A 15,749-nucleotide genomic window follows, 5' to 3' on the forward strand; every position below is an offset into this window, starting at 1 on the left:
TTTTATAACTAAAATGTTTATTTCCATTCAATTCACTAACCGATTGTTCTGCTTAGATGCCTGCATTTGCTCACAGCAGGGAGTTTGTGGCCAGACCCCACGGCTGATGGTTTTCCCTCCCCGGCTAAGACCTTCAGACCTGGGCAAAGGTGTGGGGGCTTGGGGGGAAGGGGGTTGGAGAGAAACCATACACTTTCCCCTGAGTGGAGGAAAGGAGCGTCTGCACACGTCTCTGAGGGTGACACTCTGGTGGGCTGGGATATCACAGTGAATGATCCGGGGCCCGGCTTAGGCTCCCAGAGGCAAAACTGGGCTCTGGCCATCTGAGGGCACTCGGGAACCTCAAAGGGGCCTATTTGCCTGGGAAGCACTGGGCAGACTGGGGCAGGAGGGTGCAGAAGTGGACAAGGTGTGTGGTTCTGCAGCTTTAGGGCCTGCTTCCTTCTCAATCTGGTGCTTTCAAAAGCAGTCCTGGGTGGGGGGGCTCCTCCACCCTGGCCCCTTATCCTCCCAAACCTCACTCAGTCTCTGAGTGGCCCAGATGGCCCCGTGGCAGTTGGCTTTGGTGAGGCCTGGCAGCAGGGGGGAACTCTCTGCAGGGGGAGGAGGGAAGAGTGTCAATGAAAACCATATAAAAAATCCAGAAATGTGCATATAAAATCTCGCCCTTGGTGTATTGCCTAAGTCAGTAAGCAGAAAGCACCTTCTTCTTGGAGAAGGATCAAGTCCTCAAAAGGTAGGAAATGTCAAAGTGTCACTTCATTGTCATAAAAAAAAAAAAAACAACCCCAACAAACAAACCCCCCAAACCAAATCCACCCCTGACCAAAATACCCCCAAGTCCACGAATTGCTGTAAACAAACCCAAATGCAGGAGCAATCCTTCTCAGTGGCAGTCGTAGCTGATGGCAGTCACCGCAGCAGCGGGCCTCCAGGTGGGGCTGCCGGGCGCCGCGCGTGCGCGATGGGGACAAGGCGCTGCAGTCTTGGGGGGCCGGTCATAGGAAGGCTGACCTTTCCGGTGTCCCCACGGTCTCCCTGACTGAGGAGGGCAGATGCCCCCTTTCAGTCCCATGAGCCGACAGGAGAAACACGTCTTTTTCATCAGAGATTCTGAAATATTCTCCAAAGACAGAAAAATTCTGTTTGCCCCGCGGCTGCGGGAATGGTTCCTGCGGCTGCGCATGCGCCCGCCCGCCCCGTCGGCCTGGCGCGTGGCTGTTGAGCGAGGCCTGGAAGAGCAGCCCGGGGACGGGAGAGAAGGGTGGCCCCTGTCTCTCCCTTCACATTGGTTTTCCTGAAAGTGTTTCTTGGCTCTGGCCACGTCGCCTTCCCAGAGGGAGCTGGAGAGAAACTGCTTTTGGTCTCCGATTGGGACAAATCACGTGGATCTCCCAAGCCCTTTTTTTTTTCTCTAAGAACAATGATCACTTTCCTTATGTGAATCCTCTTTAAAAAATATTCGTTGTATTTCCCGCCCCCTCCCAGGATCTGTTTTCTTTTGTCCCCGTTCCCTTTTTTTCCATCATCTGAGTTGCACATATTCCTGGTGACGTCTCATGGCTGGAGCGCTGCTCGGTTCTTCCTGCTGCCCGTGGCCTCCCGGCAGGCGGCTGAGCCTGCGGTGTTCGTGGACGGAGAGCCAGGGGGCCGGCGTGTGGGGCGGAGGGGGCGGGGGCCTGGAGGAAGAGGTGAGCCGAGGCGGGTGAACGTCAAACCTCCACAGACTGGATCTGGTTCATCTGTGCCCGCATCACCTGGATACTGTTCAGGATTTTTTTCTGGTGGCCAGCCAAGGTGACCCCAACCCGGAGAATGTCCCTTTGGGAGAGAAGCATGTGTGTTAGGGAAATGTGGGGGTGGGGGTGGGCCGTGGGAAGGGGGAGAGCTGCCTGGGCTTCTCCAGGGGTTTCCTGCTGAAGAGAGTAAGGGAAGGGGTGAGTGGGTGGATTCTGGGTGTTGGAGTGACTAGTGGGGATGGAAGGAGCACGTGAGGGGGAGTCAGGACACGCAGGTGCATGGGGTCTCCTCTGCTCCAGGGAAGGAGAAGGGAACTTGCATTCATGAAGTACCCACTCACTTTAGATCCCTTTGATCTAACTAACAACCTCCGGTTTACAGAAGAAAACTGGGGCTCCGGGAGGTGCTGATTTGCCCTTGGTCGCAGGCAGACCTGCGTGTCGATCTCAACATGACTCCAAAGTTGGCCATCTTGCTCCTGGGTCCCACACATCCCTGCCTGGACACTGCCTATTCCTCGCCCTCCAGAGGCCCCCGCTTGGTGGGATGGCAGGGGTGGAGTATTGGTAACAGAGGGTGGAGGCAGCGGGGCACTTACTCCATCATCATCTGTGACACGACATCGAAGGAGGTGAAGCCGGCATTGGCGAAGCTCTCCTTGTACTGCCCCATCTTGATGGCCTCCAGCCACTCGTCCACCGTGTTGAAGCTGGTGTAGTCGGGGATGGTGCGGTCCAGCAGCGGCAGGTTGATTCTGGGGGTGGGGGTGGGCAACAGAGATGGTTAGGGCAGGTGCTGGGAGGGGGGCAGGGTAAGCATGGGTGCGCTGCAGGCGTCGTCCCTGCACGGGTGTAGCCATCTGCATGGACAAAGGTGAGTGTGTGTATGTATTCAGTGTGACAGTGGGTGTGCATTTGCACCTATGTTGAGCACACGTATGAGTGTGAGTATGCGAGAGGAAGTGTGCTTGCAGGGCTCCATGCTGAGGCCACCTGGAAAGCCCAGGGATGCCTCTGAAGGGGTTGCTGGGAGGCCGGACCTCAGAGGAGGGAGATGCTTCTCCAAGCCTGATTTTCAGGAGGAGGGAGTTCAGCCAGACTAACTGTGCTACTCTTTGCTGTCTCCCCCAAACTTCTCCACCCTGGGTGTGCTCTAGGAAGCTGTGGGTCGCACCTCTGAAGTCTAGACAAGGCTGGCGGTGCTCATGGGAGCTGGCCGGGAGTGAATGACCCTCGCGGGGCTGAAAGCTCAGAGTGATTTTATCCGGAGAGTCAGGAGCGGCTGATGCAGGGTCATGATGGGGAGCGACAGGTAGAGGCAAACGCAAACTGTTGGCCACAAAACCTTGGTAGGTGAAGGACTTGGGCCCAACGAGTCTCTGGACAAAGCCAACCCTGGACCCTGAGGACCCCTGGGTAGACACCCCTCAGAAACTCCATGTGATAGGGTCCCAAAGAGAAAGAGTGTGCAGGGCCGGGAGGGACAGGGGTCTGGGACAGGCAGCCACCCAAACAAGGCAGTGGCGGCCCCAGGTCTGAAGGAGCACATGCCTGGGGACAACTGGAGAAGGCGGACCTCAGCTTCACTGGAGCCAACACTCGTCCGGCTGAGCCAGGCTCTCTGAGTCGGGGACGGTGACCTGAGCGTGGGTCTGTGTGTGTGTTTACGTGCGGTAGGTGCTTCTGCACATGCGTGTGCTTGGGCGCCTACAGTGTAGGTGCGAGGGCCCGAGAGGGGGTGCGTATCCACGTGTGCGACATTGTGTGTGTGGGAGCGTAAGCACGAGCTTCTGTGCCTCACGGTGTGTAGGACCGTATTTGTAGAAGCGTGTGCGTGTGTGTGTGTGCGCACGCGGGTGCATGGCTGTGTTGAGGAGGATGCAAATCTAAGTAAAGCGTCCAGCTCCGAGCGTGAGGCAGCTAGGAAGGAAACCCGGTGACCACCCCATCTGTTTACCAACCAAGATTCTGGTAATTTTTCTTAAATGCCGTCCTCTCTGACCACGCTTTAAAAAGTGCTGCCTTTACCATCTCTACCACTTCCCTCTCCTCTTCTGTGTCCTGGGCTCCTCCGCACCCCGAGGCAGGGCAAATGCCCAAGGAACGTGAGTGCCGCCTTCCCTGACCCCAAGCTGCAGTGCAGAGCACCTGGCTGAAGCAGGGGGAGCCTGGGTGGGGCGGGGGCGGAGACGTATGGGAGAAGGGGTGGGGCCATACCCAGAGGAGAGGGGTGCCATGGCTTTGAGGCTGTTGGGGTTTCGGATCATCTTGTCCAACGTGTTGACGATCTGGCCAAACTTGGGCCGGTGGTTGCGGTCCTTCTGCCAGCAGTCCAGCATGAGCTGGTGCAGGGCGCTGGGGCAGTCCATGGGTGGCGGCAGCCGGTAGTCCTGCTCTATGGCATTGATTACCTGGGAGCAACACAGGGGCAGAGGGGGGTTGGGCGGGTGCCATAAAGAGCATCTGCCTCTGACCTGATCTATTCCCCCCGCCTCCCCCACTCTGTCGCACAGGACAGACCTGTTTGGTTGCCATGGCAACTGCCTCCACCTCCTGGATGGAGCCCCAGGGAGGGGCCTCCCCTGGGTTCCCACCATCTATGGCCTCAGTCTGACCTGGGGGCTGCGAGCTGGCCCCCTTTCCTAATCTTGGGAAAGCTGGCACCCTGAGAGAACTTTCAGGGTCTACCAGGCTGACCCTCCTGTGGACCACTTTTTCCCTCCCTAGGACTCCTCTCTCTGGCCCTTCACCCCAGGGTGACACACTCTTGTTTTCAGTGCCATTTACTCCTCCAGGTGAGCGATGTCTCCCAGGTCAGGCCCCATCTGGCTCCTCTGTCAGAAAAAGGAACTCAAATGCCTCTCTCCAATCAGTCCTGCCACTAGGCCCGGATTCACCTTCCCCAGCTGGACTGTAGGTCACCCTCCCTGCTCAAGAAGCTTCTTCAAGTCCTTCCTGTTCTGTGTTATTGCAAGTCAAAATTTGTTGGGTTGGCTTTCAAACACCCCGTTGCTGAACCTTATCAACCTTTCTAATCATCTTTCCTCCCTACCGCTCCCAGCATGATCCCTCAGCATCCCACCCCTGGGCCTTTGCACGGGCTATTCTTCCCATTTGAAGGCCTCGTGTCTCCAAGTCCTACTGCTGTGTGTTCCCTCTGTCCTGGGAAGACTTCCTGACTGATTTTGCTCACGTGGCCCTTGCCTCAACACCTACAGGACTCGACACCTCCAATTTAGCACCCGATTCTAAAGTTCCTGATAACAATAGCTGGTTCCTGGAATAATCGTCTTGCCCCCCAGTTACGTGGAAAACACCCCAGGGGCAGATATGGTCTCACTCAGGGTTGGCCACAAGGTGAACGCATCTTAAAGATTTGCTGAATTGAGGATGTGCAGGCCTTTCCTACTCTTGACCCCTGGGGACTCCAGGATCCTGTGCAGACTTTCGAATCAGCCAACATTGGGCTGGGCTCAGCCCCCTCGGATACTTACGTCCTGGTTGGTCATGTCCCAGTAGGGTCGTTCCCCGTAGGACATCACCTCCCACATGACAATACCATAGCTCCACACGTCACTGGCTGAGGTGAACTTCCGGTACTGGATGGCTTCCGGGGCCGTCCAGCGGATGGGAATCTTCCCACCCTGGGGAACAGAATGGGGGAGGGTTAATGGGTGGGAGGCTGACTTGTCCGGCCTCTGCTCTCAGTACTACTCCTCACCCTATGCCCTGTGCTGTACCAATCCCCACGAAGCACCTCATTCCTTCTCGAACTCACCATGTTGCTTCAGGCCTTGGGAATTTGCACGTGCTGTTCCCCCGTGTATGAAATGCCTTTTCTCACTCTGCCATCTGGAAACCTCTTCCATCCTTTAAGTATCTCTGAAAATCTTTCCCTAGGTCCCCCAAAGTTGCTCACTCTTCTTAATCCTACAACTGTGTCCCATGTCTCCCCATCAAGGAGGCACTTCTACAGAGCAGTACTCAGATCCTTTGCCTGCGTGCTGGGCTCTTCTTGTACTGTCTCTCAGCTCTTTGGGTAGGGGCTGTGTCTTAGTCCTTTCTGTTCAACACTCTTCAGCAGGAGGGAGTCCTGAGCTTAGGCATTGAAGGTCTCCAAGAGCAGCCCTGCCTGCCTCTCCTGCGTTACTGCCCACTACCTTCCTGCTTACAGTCTGTGTTCTAGTCACGTCTTGCCTTGAGAACATGGCACCTGACAACCTTTCACTGGCCCTTTATCAGCTCGATATCACCCCCTCCTAGCAATCCTTCCTCGGCCTTCCAGGACAGGTGTCCTATGTTATTTCATGTTTCTCTGCACATCTGTGTCTCCAGACAGCCTGTGAGCTCCAAGGGGGCGGAGACTGTGGTTTGTGTCTCTGCGTCTCCAGGGCCCAGCACAGTGCTTGACATGAGCAGATGTTGGTGAAAACATATTGTAGGGAGAGTTGGACAGCTGTGCCCTCTTGCCTGGCACCACGACCCCTCTGTTCTCTGCTTCCATCTTACCAGCGCACTGGTGTAGGTGGGGTCTGAAGTATCATCCTCCAGAAAGCGTGAGAGCCCGAAGTCAGACACCTTGCAGACCAGGTTGCTGTTGACAAGGATGTTGCGGGCGGCGAGGTCGCGGTGGACGTAGTTCATGTCTGCCAGGTACTTCATGCCGGCCGCGATGCCCCGCAGCATGCCGACCAGCTGGATGACTGTAAACTGCCCATCATTTTGCTTTGGGAGAAGTGGCGAAAACACACAGTAAATGGAGGGGCATGAATCAGAGCTCTGGCTCATTCACACAACGGGAAACCAGAGCAGGACCCAGCCACCCTGGCCTCATGCGCCCTGTGGGAAGGATACAGGTGCTTGGAGGGGGTGGGGGCTTAGCGAGGCCCATGAGAGGCCAATTTCAGGGTGGCGGAAAGAACATGGGCTTTGGAGTAGACCCAGCTGGTCTGATGCTGGCTCTGCCCTTTGCTGGCCGTGCAACCTTGGACAAGTGACCTGACTTCTTGAGTCTGTCTCCCCATCTGTGTGTTACATGGGGATAAGTTATACCCACCTTCCAGGGGTCTGAGTTAAATAAGGAGGTGCATGGAAGGTGCCTGGAACATACTAGATGCGCAATAAATGGTTGTAAAATGGCAACTAGTCTAGCAGCAGGCCTCTGCGCTCTCTGTCCAGCTGGTTGACTGTGATCTCCTGTGGGGATCTGGAATCGTTCCTCTCTTGACCTTGTGCTCTGGATTCCATCCCCCAGCCCATATAGCTTTGGAGCAATCCAAAATCTGGTGAGAACCCTGGACCAGGGTTCAAGAGACCTGGTTCCAGTCCTGGCTCTCACCTTGTCCCTCTAGGTAATCCCGGGCAAACTCTAGCTGTCTTCGAGCCTCACTTTTCTCTCGTACATAATAAGAAGGCTGGCTAAGAGCACAGACGGTAACAGATTTCAGGTCGTACGCCGACTCTGACTGACTGGTTGTGGCTTCCTAGATTGCAAAGGATCCTGAGATGGCTTCCTGGTTCAGTGGGACAGAGTTCTGGGATTGAGGAGCAATGCCTGCCACGGGGAAGGGAATGGAAAGAGGCAGCATGCAAGCCATTCCTGACTTAGATCTTTCTCAAGGCCCCGTGAGGCTTTGGTGCCACAAAGCTATGTCCACCGCTCCTTTCCCTCCCCATCCACAGGCCCCTGGCACTCTCGGCTTCCCCTACCCGGAGGAAGGAGTCCAGGGAGCCGTTCTCCATGAACTCGGTGATGATCATCACGGGGGTGCTCTTGGTGACAACACCCTCCAGGTGGATGACGTTGGGGTGGTCGAACTGGCCCATGATGGAGGCCTCGCTCAGGAAGTCCCGGCGCTGCTTCTCGGTGTAGCCTGACTTGAGTGTCTTGATGGCCACAAAGATCTCTCTCTTGCCTGGCAGTTTTAGGTGGCCACTGCATACCTCGCCAAACTCCCCTGGGACACACACACCAGGAGAGGCAGGATGTCACTTGCCAGGTGGAAGCGCCACCTCCCACTCCTTGGAACCTCCACTCCTGGGTCCCGAAGGAGCTTTCTCTCCCCAGTGGTCAACTCATCCTTTTAGACAAAGACCCCCCTTGTAGAATGTGGGGGCCCAGAAAGGTCCTAGCCACCACTGGGAGTAAGAGTAAACTCTTCACAGCTGTCCCATGGTATTTGGCTGGGCATGGGGTAAGGCCTAGGGAGATGGAGAGAGGGAACTGGATGAATGGTGGGAAGGACAAAGCACTAGACTGAGGCCAAAGAATGGGGTTCTGGACCGAGCTCAATCTCTGCCGTGATACGCGAGCTCCTTCCCAGCCCCGTGCCTCAGTTTCCTCATATGTTGATGAGGTGACTTTACCGTATGACCTTTGAGGACTTTTCTACCTCGGGGATTCTGAACCTTCAGGCCTTGGAGGAACCTCTGAGTTTCCTGCCCCACATCCTACCCTCTGCCCCAAGAGTACTCCCCACTCATGGCTGAGGCCATGGTACCTGGGAGAGCACCAGCCACCTACCTGCTCCAATCACCTGCTCAATTTTGACACAGGAGATGTCAATTTCCTTGGCAAACTCCCGCACTGCCTCATTGGGGTCCTCATAGGTGAAAGGGTCGATGTAGATCTTCATGCCTGGGGTCACTGGGGGATAAGACCAGGCTTGGTCACATGCACAGACTCAAGATGTGGACAGATGGAAAGGCTAGAGCTAGTCCCTCTATGGAGGGAAATACACACCCATGTGGCCCCATAAGAACCGGGGAACCCTTTGCAGGTCACTTGACCTCTCTGGGCCTCAGTGAGCAGATGGGCATTGAGGTGAGTAGAAGGGTGAGTAGAACAGAGAGCTCAGCAGAGAGAACAAATAGGTTCTAGCTCTCGTTCTAACTCTAATTGACTAGTAATGTCTTCCTAAAGGAGCTAAAGGACTCTCAGGATTGATTAGCAATGTCTGTTATGATGTGGGCATAAAAGGATAGATAGGTTTGTCACTCTTGTGTTAGAGAATCAGGGGGTGCAAAGTAAAGGAAGAGGAAGTCGAGAAGGAAGAGAGATTTGGAACAAAAATACAGAAAGATCAGGCAATAGCCCACGTTCTTGGGCTTTTGCTAGGGAGACCTCCCTGTCTTTTAAGGCTTCATTTAAGCATCCTCTCCCTTTAGGAAACTTCCTGGCTGTCTCAGCATTCCCAGGCAGGCCCCAGAGCCTGGAGGGGCTGCCCACTCACCAGGGTCTGAAGACCCATGGTTTCTGGGTCCACTTCCCAGGTCCCTCTCTAGCTAGGTCTTAAAACTTTCCAGATCGCAAATTCCCTGGTGATCAGCGTGAGGCTGGACATATGGCATGTTAATTTGACTCTTTGGTTGATGCACTTTTTTATTTGATCCAGAAATTAAGAAACTTTAGGCTCCTGAAGCCCTGTCTCTGCACCCACGTGTATGTAACTTGGATGCCAAACATCTAATTCGGACCCTAGCCCTGAGCCAGCAACATACTTGGAAGGAAGGGAAGGATGATCCATCCCACCTTCTCCCTCCCAGGTAACTGGTCTTCTGCTGCCCAGGCCTCCCGCGGCTCCCCCAGCTCCCTACCCACATTCTCCCATTCCTCCAGGAGCCATGCCTTTGGAGGCAGTAGCTCTAGGAATAAGGAGCTGGGGTTCCTGGGCCATAGTAAGGCTTGCCTGGTTGGTGAGTGGGGCCATCAACCCTGTTCAGCTGTGTGACCTTGGACATGTCAGTTGACCACTCTCAGTGTCTGTTTCAGACATTCCAAGAATCTAAAATTGGAACCTCTAACACACAGTTGGCAAACTGGTCCACTGACCATTTTGTAAATAAAGTTTTATTGAAACACAGCTGCAGACATTCCTTTGCCTGTGGCTGCTTTCACACTCCAGCGACTGAGCTGAATAGTTACAATAGAGACGGTACGGTTATCAAAGCCTAACGTACTTACTCTCTGGTCCTTTCAGAAGAGTTTGCCAACTGTTGCTCTAATATGTAGCTTCATTTTGGATTATTTGTGTGGGTGTTTGTCTAGCCTTTATTTATTTAAAAGATTTTATTTTTAAGTAATTTCCACCCCCAATGTGGGGCTCGAACAAAGCTCTGCACACAATATACACTCAATGTCTATAGAGCTGAGCAGAACCCGGGTGACAGAGATAAAAGAATGATTGCACCTACCACTGACCGAGCCCTTGTGCCCAACATGGGGACAGGCTCTTTATATGCATTATCTCCTCTGCACCCAACAACTCCTGGAGGAAGGGAATCATTATTCTCATTTCATGCATGAGGGAACTGCCGCTCAGAAAGGCTAAGTAATCTGTCCAAGGCCACGCAGCTAGCAAACGGCACAGCCAGGACTTGAACCCAGGCCTGTCAGACTTGAGCCAAGGGCCAATAGTCTTAATCATCATGTTCATGGCCTCCTGCATGCAATGCAACTAGATCTGGTCCCGGCGTCCTCCTCCTGGACTGTTCAGCCACGACTCCTTCCCCAATCAGCACTCCTCAGAGCGGGGACATCAGTTCCCGGGAGATGCTCTTTTTCGTGCTCAAACTCAGTGCCTGCTCTGTGGTTCTTGGTGACTGACTTGCAGCCTCCCTCCACCAGGATTGGGGGAAACCCCTTCTGTCAGGCTAGCTGCAGAGGGAGGACAGGGATGGGTCGGCTCCGGCAGCTAAGGAGAAGTGCAACCGTCAGATGTTATCCCCAAGCCTTGGCCAGGAGGGCTCTCTATTGCTTGCAGGACTAAGGCAAGTGCCTTCACCTGGCATTCCAAACCCCCCGTGTTGGGCTCCCCTATAGCTCCCTGCCCCTCTATATGCAAGCAAAAAGAATTATTCACCCAGCGGTCCCAGACACATCTTATAATTTCTTGCCTCTGTGCTTTTGTTCATGTGGTTACCTCCACCTGGAATACCCTTCTCTTCCTCTTTGCGTCCAGATCAAATGCCACCTCCTCTGTGAAGCCTGCCTGGATCCTTCCAGTGGAGATCCGTGCTTTCTCTTTAGGCTCCTGAAGCCCTGTCTCTGCACCCACGTGTATGGCCCTGATGTCTGTCTGGCTCTCCTACCTTGTATTAAGTCTTCCAGATATGCATGCCCACAGCCTCCTGCCCCCCCCTTTCTGGAACACTCTGCTGCCTGTGTGGACTTGCTTTACACTGTCTCCCACATGGGGACAGAGGCCACGTCTGTCTAGTTCATGCTAATCCCAGAACCCGGCACATAGAGGGTGCTCATAAAATGCTTATTGAAAGAATAACAGCATTACCTATTGGAATGTTCTCTTTTTCTCTTTCCGCCTGTTTGGGTCATGAATATCTTCGAGAATTTGACAGAAGCTATGAATCTGCTCCTTGGAAAATTATTCACGTGTGTGTCACACTCCCAGATTCAGCATATAATCTTGGAATGTTCCTGGTCCCTTGAAGCTCTCGGGGTCTGTGAACCCCAAGTTCTGAGCCCTTGCTCTAGAATGTTTTCTCTGGAGTACACATGTGAAGCTGGTATGAGTAGATGCTTAATAAACACTTACTGAAGCTACGGCTCTGAGCTGTCCCTGCTTCTGTGACGCTCTGGTTTCATCTCACCGTTAATAAAACAATCTGCCCACAACTCAGTGTGGATTTGCCAGGTACCAGGCCCTGGTCTGGGTACTTTATAAGTACCTATCCAATTAACCCTTCTGACAACCCTACCAGGTAAATGCTATTATTAGGCTGAGCCTTATGAAATTGTTAGTGTTTGACTGTTTCTGACCTACAAAAATGGCAATTTCATTTGGCCCAACCTAATCTTATCCCCGTTGTTTGGATGAGGACACTGTGGGACAAGAAAGGTTAGATGACTTGCCCAAGGTGACACGGACAGAGCTGGTAAGTGGCAGATGTGGGGTTTGAATCCAGGTCGTGTGGCTGAGTCTACACTTCCAACTGCCAGGCTACTGTTTTCTTCTGGAAGCTTCCCCATCCTGCATCCTGGAATGGAAGGGGGAGCTCCTTGTGGCCGAGCCTTGCTCAAGGCCTGGCTCCCAGGACAGGTATTTGCTGCCCTGAAGCTGGGCGAGGATCTCTGCAGTCAAAGTCTTCAGAAAATACTGGGCTATTGTTTGGACGACTTAGACTGTCAGGGCCACTATGGGAAATACAGGATGAAGGAGGGAGGAGGAACCAGACATTCAGAGACCTGGTTTGAGTTCTGGATCTGCGGGTAATAATCATCACAAATAAGCTGCTTTATGAGTTTGAATTGAGGATCAACCACAGTATTGATACCGCTGTGTGCCCTTGGGCAAATTACTTAACCTCTCTGTGCTTCACTTTTTTCATCTCTACAATGGAAATAATAAACAGCACCTACCTCATAAGGGGACTGCAAGGATTAAATGAGAATCTTTTTAACGGGCTTGGTATAGTAGTTGGCAAATAGAAAACACTGAATAATTGTTACCTGCTATAGAGAAGGGTTGGCTATTATTAAATATTATTAGGAAGCACTTCCACATCCATTACTTCATTTAAGTCTCACAATTCTGTGAAAGAAGCATCATTCTGGCTACTTCCCATGTAAAGATGCCAAGGTTCAAAGAGGCTCGATGACTTCCCCACGGTCACAGAGCTGTCCAGTGGTGGGGCAGGGATGAGAAACCAGGTTGGTCCCTCTGGGCCACATCCAGGTACCAGAGACCTTGGTCCTCACTCAGCACCTGCTGAACGATGGAACATGCGGGCCGGTGAAGGTGACTTCAAGCCAGTCACACACATCTCCGGGCCTCAGCTTTCTCCTCTGTCCCAGCCACACAGGGTTGCTGGTGGGGGTGGGACCACAGAGCTGGCAGTGCTTTGAAAAAAAACCAAGGCCCTTTTTAGAAACCTAGAAGCTTCAGCTTTAGAATGTGTGTGATCCAGGAACAAATCCTGGGCTTGATTTTAAAAATAAATCCCTGCTGTCCCCTGTTTCCTTGTTAGTGACTCACACGCTAAACAGCGATGCTCCCACATGGCTCCAGGTGACAGGGCGTGTGAGCCCACCTTATTCTAGTTAGTCGGGTGTGGACAGCAAGTGGCGAGGAGTGTGGACCTCAGCTCCCGCCCTGAGCTGCCGTGTGACCTCTCTGGGCCTCGGTTCCCTCGTACTCAATTACATTATCGGGAAAATCATAAGGATTAAATGAACAAATGCACGGAAAGCATGAAAACACAGAACACACTCAGTACGTTTAGCTCTATCTATAACCATGATTTCATTACTTGGGGACTAGGAGGGGGTGACGTAATTGATGACTTTCACTTCCGGCGTACAGGTGATTTTTAATTTCGCTGTAAATTGTTCTGCCTTTTTCATGTGCGCCTTCCACTGCTTTTAGGCTTAGACTATCCGTGGAATAGTTACCTAAATTGTCTTCTGGAAATTTTCATGGTGTAATTATTTTTTACATTTATGTCTAAAATGATTTTTTAAGCTCGGGAAATTTACTTCAAATTGACTGTTAACCCAGAGGCTCGATACCTAGAACTCCTCAACTCTGCTCTGTCCTGCACACCCCACATCCACACCTGCAGCAAATCTAGTACTTTCAGAACATGTCAGAATCCAGAACCTTCCCTGGGTGATAGAAACAGCCACCTCACAGGTCTCCCTGCTTGTGTCCTGCCCGGTGCCCTTCACTCCATTCTCCTCCACACAGCAGCCAGAGAAGTCCTGTCAAAACTGTACCTCAGACCGTGTCAGTCTTTGGTTCAGACCCGTTTAGAGGCTCCCCATTCCACTCAGAATAAAGACCGGGGCCCCGCAAGGGCTGACAAGGATGTACATGTTGGGGCCCCTCGTCCCTGCCCCCCCCTGCCTCCCCACTCCGCTCCAGTCACACTAGCCTCCTGGCTGTTCCTGAAACGTGCCAGGCACACTCCAGCCTCGGGGCCTTTGCACGGGCTGTTCCTTCTGCCTGGGAGGCTGTCCCCTCAGGTCTGTCCATGCAGCTCACCCCCCCAGCTCGTTCATGTCTTTGCTCCACTGAAACCCTCTCAGCGAGGCCAACCCCAACTGCCTTACCTGAATAGGCAGCCCTGACCTTGCAGTTCTCAGCTCATCACCCTGGTCTACTGTGCCTTTTGCCGTAATGCTTTCATCTTCCAGCACGCCATGTGCTTTTCTCATTTACTACCTGTATTTCTTTTGTTCCCTGGCCCTCCCACCAGAATCTAGGTTCTGCAAGGGTGGGGATATGTGGTTTGCTTACTTGTGTATCCCCAGCTACCTAAAACCCTGCCTGGCATACACAGCAGGTCACAAAGACTGTGTGACATGTGAAGGGCTGTGCCGACGGCTTTCCTTACCCAGCGGCATCTGAGACGCCCCAGAGTACCCCAGCTAGTACAGTTTGAGGAGCTATATTGGACCCGCTTGGAATTCCTGTTTGCTGAGTGAGTGGAAGTGAGAGTGAAGGTTCTCCCTGCCCCCCCACTCCCTCCCCCATCCCTCAGCCCACCCCATGTCGGTTCTGCCGGGGTAAAATCTATGCTCTGCTTCTGTCTCTGCTGGGCCCCTTGAGAGGGGATATCTGTTCTGGGTGTGTGGCACCTGGACTGAGATGGGATGGGACAATGGGGGAAATGGAGGCACCGGGTGGGGGGCAGTGGTTATCAGAGGGGTCACCAGGGAGGAGCAATAGGGCCCGTCCCCTCCCAGGCCAGAGCCTGGGGTCCTCAGCATCTCATGCCACTCATGGATATATTGTGTAAATAGGGATCTAGTGTCTGCTAAGCGCCGGGCAGCGTGCTGGCGTTCGGGGGCAGTGGTGTCAGACCCACTTTCACGTCTCCAGGCGCTCCCACTATACAGTTGGGGAGCCAAGGGCACGGCCCTCACAATGCAGCCAGGTAAGGGGGCGCTATGCAAGCACAGACGGAGCCCTAAAGCCAGGGTGGGGCGGGGGTCAGGCGAGGCTGCTCAGAGCGGTTTGTATATGCTGAGGCCGGGGGAGGGGCAGAGTTACACGGGGAAGAGAAGGCGGGTGATGAGACTGGAGAGAAGGCAAAGGGGACGGCAGGTGCAGAGGCCAAGAGGGGACAGCGAGCTTGGCTGGTTCAGGGAACAGCTGGACGTTCAGTCTGGCTGCGGCAAGGTGGGAGGGAGTGGAAGGAGGCCGAGAGGTTGCTGGGGAACGGCCAAGCAAAGGGCCCAAGGGTGCCGGCCCTGCCGGGGTGTACATACTGTGGCCACTGGTGTAGTGCTGCAGCTTGTCCGTGTACTCCGAGTCAGCACGTTCAAACCCCCGTCTTCTGGAACAAGAGCAAAGGGCTGGAGCCACCTGGAAGCCCCGGGGAGCTGGGAGCCACAGTAGGTGATAGGGAGAGGGAGGGCAGGCCCTCAAAACCACACCCCTGCCAGAGGGCTCCCTGCCTGCCCCTGGCCTAGCAGCCTCATCCTTCTTGGCCACCCCCACCCCCATCCCTTTCCACCTCTCCCACCTCAAATCCAGGCTCACCATTTCCCCATCCCCTCTCCAGCCAAGCCCCTTTCAGAGTCATCTCCCATGGCCCCAGAAATCCCAGGGGCTTCTGTCCATCTGACCTTATGGCCCCGTCTGTTCTAAAGTGGGGATCTCAGGAAGAAGACAGGCTCTGCATTATGCTCAGCAGAAGTCAGGAAACAGGTCCCACCTCCTACCTCTGTACGCGCTGTGCCTGCAAACTGGGATGCCCCTCCCCCCACCTGCTCCTATCTACCTTCTCGCTGCTTTTCCTGCCACCAAGGCCAGCGGGCGCTATCGGAGCTCATCGACCTCCCCTCTGACACTCCGCTTGTAGCCCTGGCCATGCAGGGGCCTCGAGGGGTGCAGGGAGCGGGGTGATCCGGGCTTCCTCTCCAGCCACCCCTTAGCTCCGGGCATCCTGCGGTCTTTCCTGCCCACTGTTCTGAGACATTCCTTCGTGCTGAAGTATCAGCGTCTCTATGAGGCAGCTCCACGAACAGTGGACTTGTCAAGGCAA

At 54.0% G+C, this 15,749-nt stretch overlaps 1 protein-coding gene across 3 annotated transcripts in view; it reads right to left on the minus strand.

The window, feature by feature from the left end:
* Positions 1–15,749, minus strand: part of EPHB2 (EPH receptor B2) — a 182,259-nt gene continuing 166,510 nt past the window's right edge. For 2 of the 3 annotated variants that reach the window (XM_045782559.2, XM_045782560.2), the window contains exons 9-16: positions 14,971–15,038; positions 8,263–8,385; positions 7,449–7,696; positions 6,249–6,464; positions 5,234–5,383; positions 3,957–4,150; positions 2,339–2,494; positions 1–1,821 (exon numbers count right to left, since the gene is read on the minus strand). In XM_045782559.2, coding sequence (XP_045638515.1) covers positions 1,713–1,821; positions 2,339–2,494; positions 3,957–4,150; positions 5,234–5,383; positions 6,249–6,464; positions 7,449–7,696; positions 8,263–8,385; positions 14,971–15,038 — 1,264 coding nt within the window. In that variant the 3' untranslated portion in view covers positions 1–1,712. The remainder of the gene's footprint in view (positions 1,822–2,338; positions 2,495–3,956; positions 4,151–5,233; positions 5,384–6,248; positions 6,465–7,448; positions 7,697–8,262; positions 8,386–14,970; positions 15,039–15,749) is intronic. The other variant, XM_045782561.2, reaches the window with a different exon arrangement.

The sequence above is a fragment of the Ursus americanus genome, chromosome 33, assembly GCF_024610735.1.
Source record: "Ursus americanus isolate L20-20 chromosome 33, mUrsAme1.1.p, whole genome shotgun sequence".
NCBI lineage: Eukaryota > Metazoa > Chordata > Mammalia > Carnivora > Ursidae > Ursus > Ursus americanus.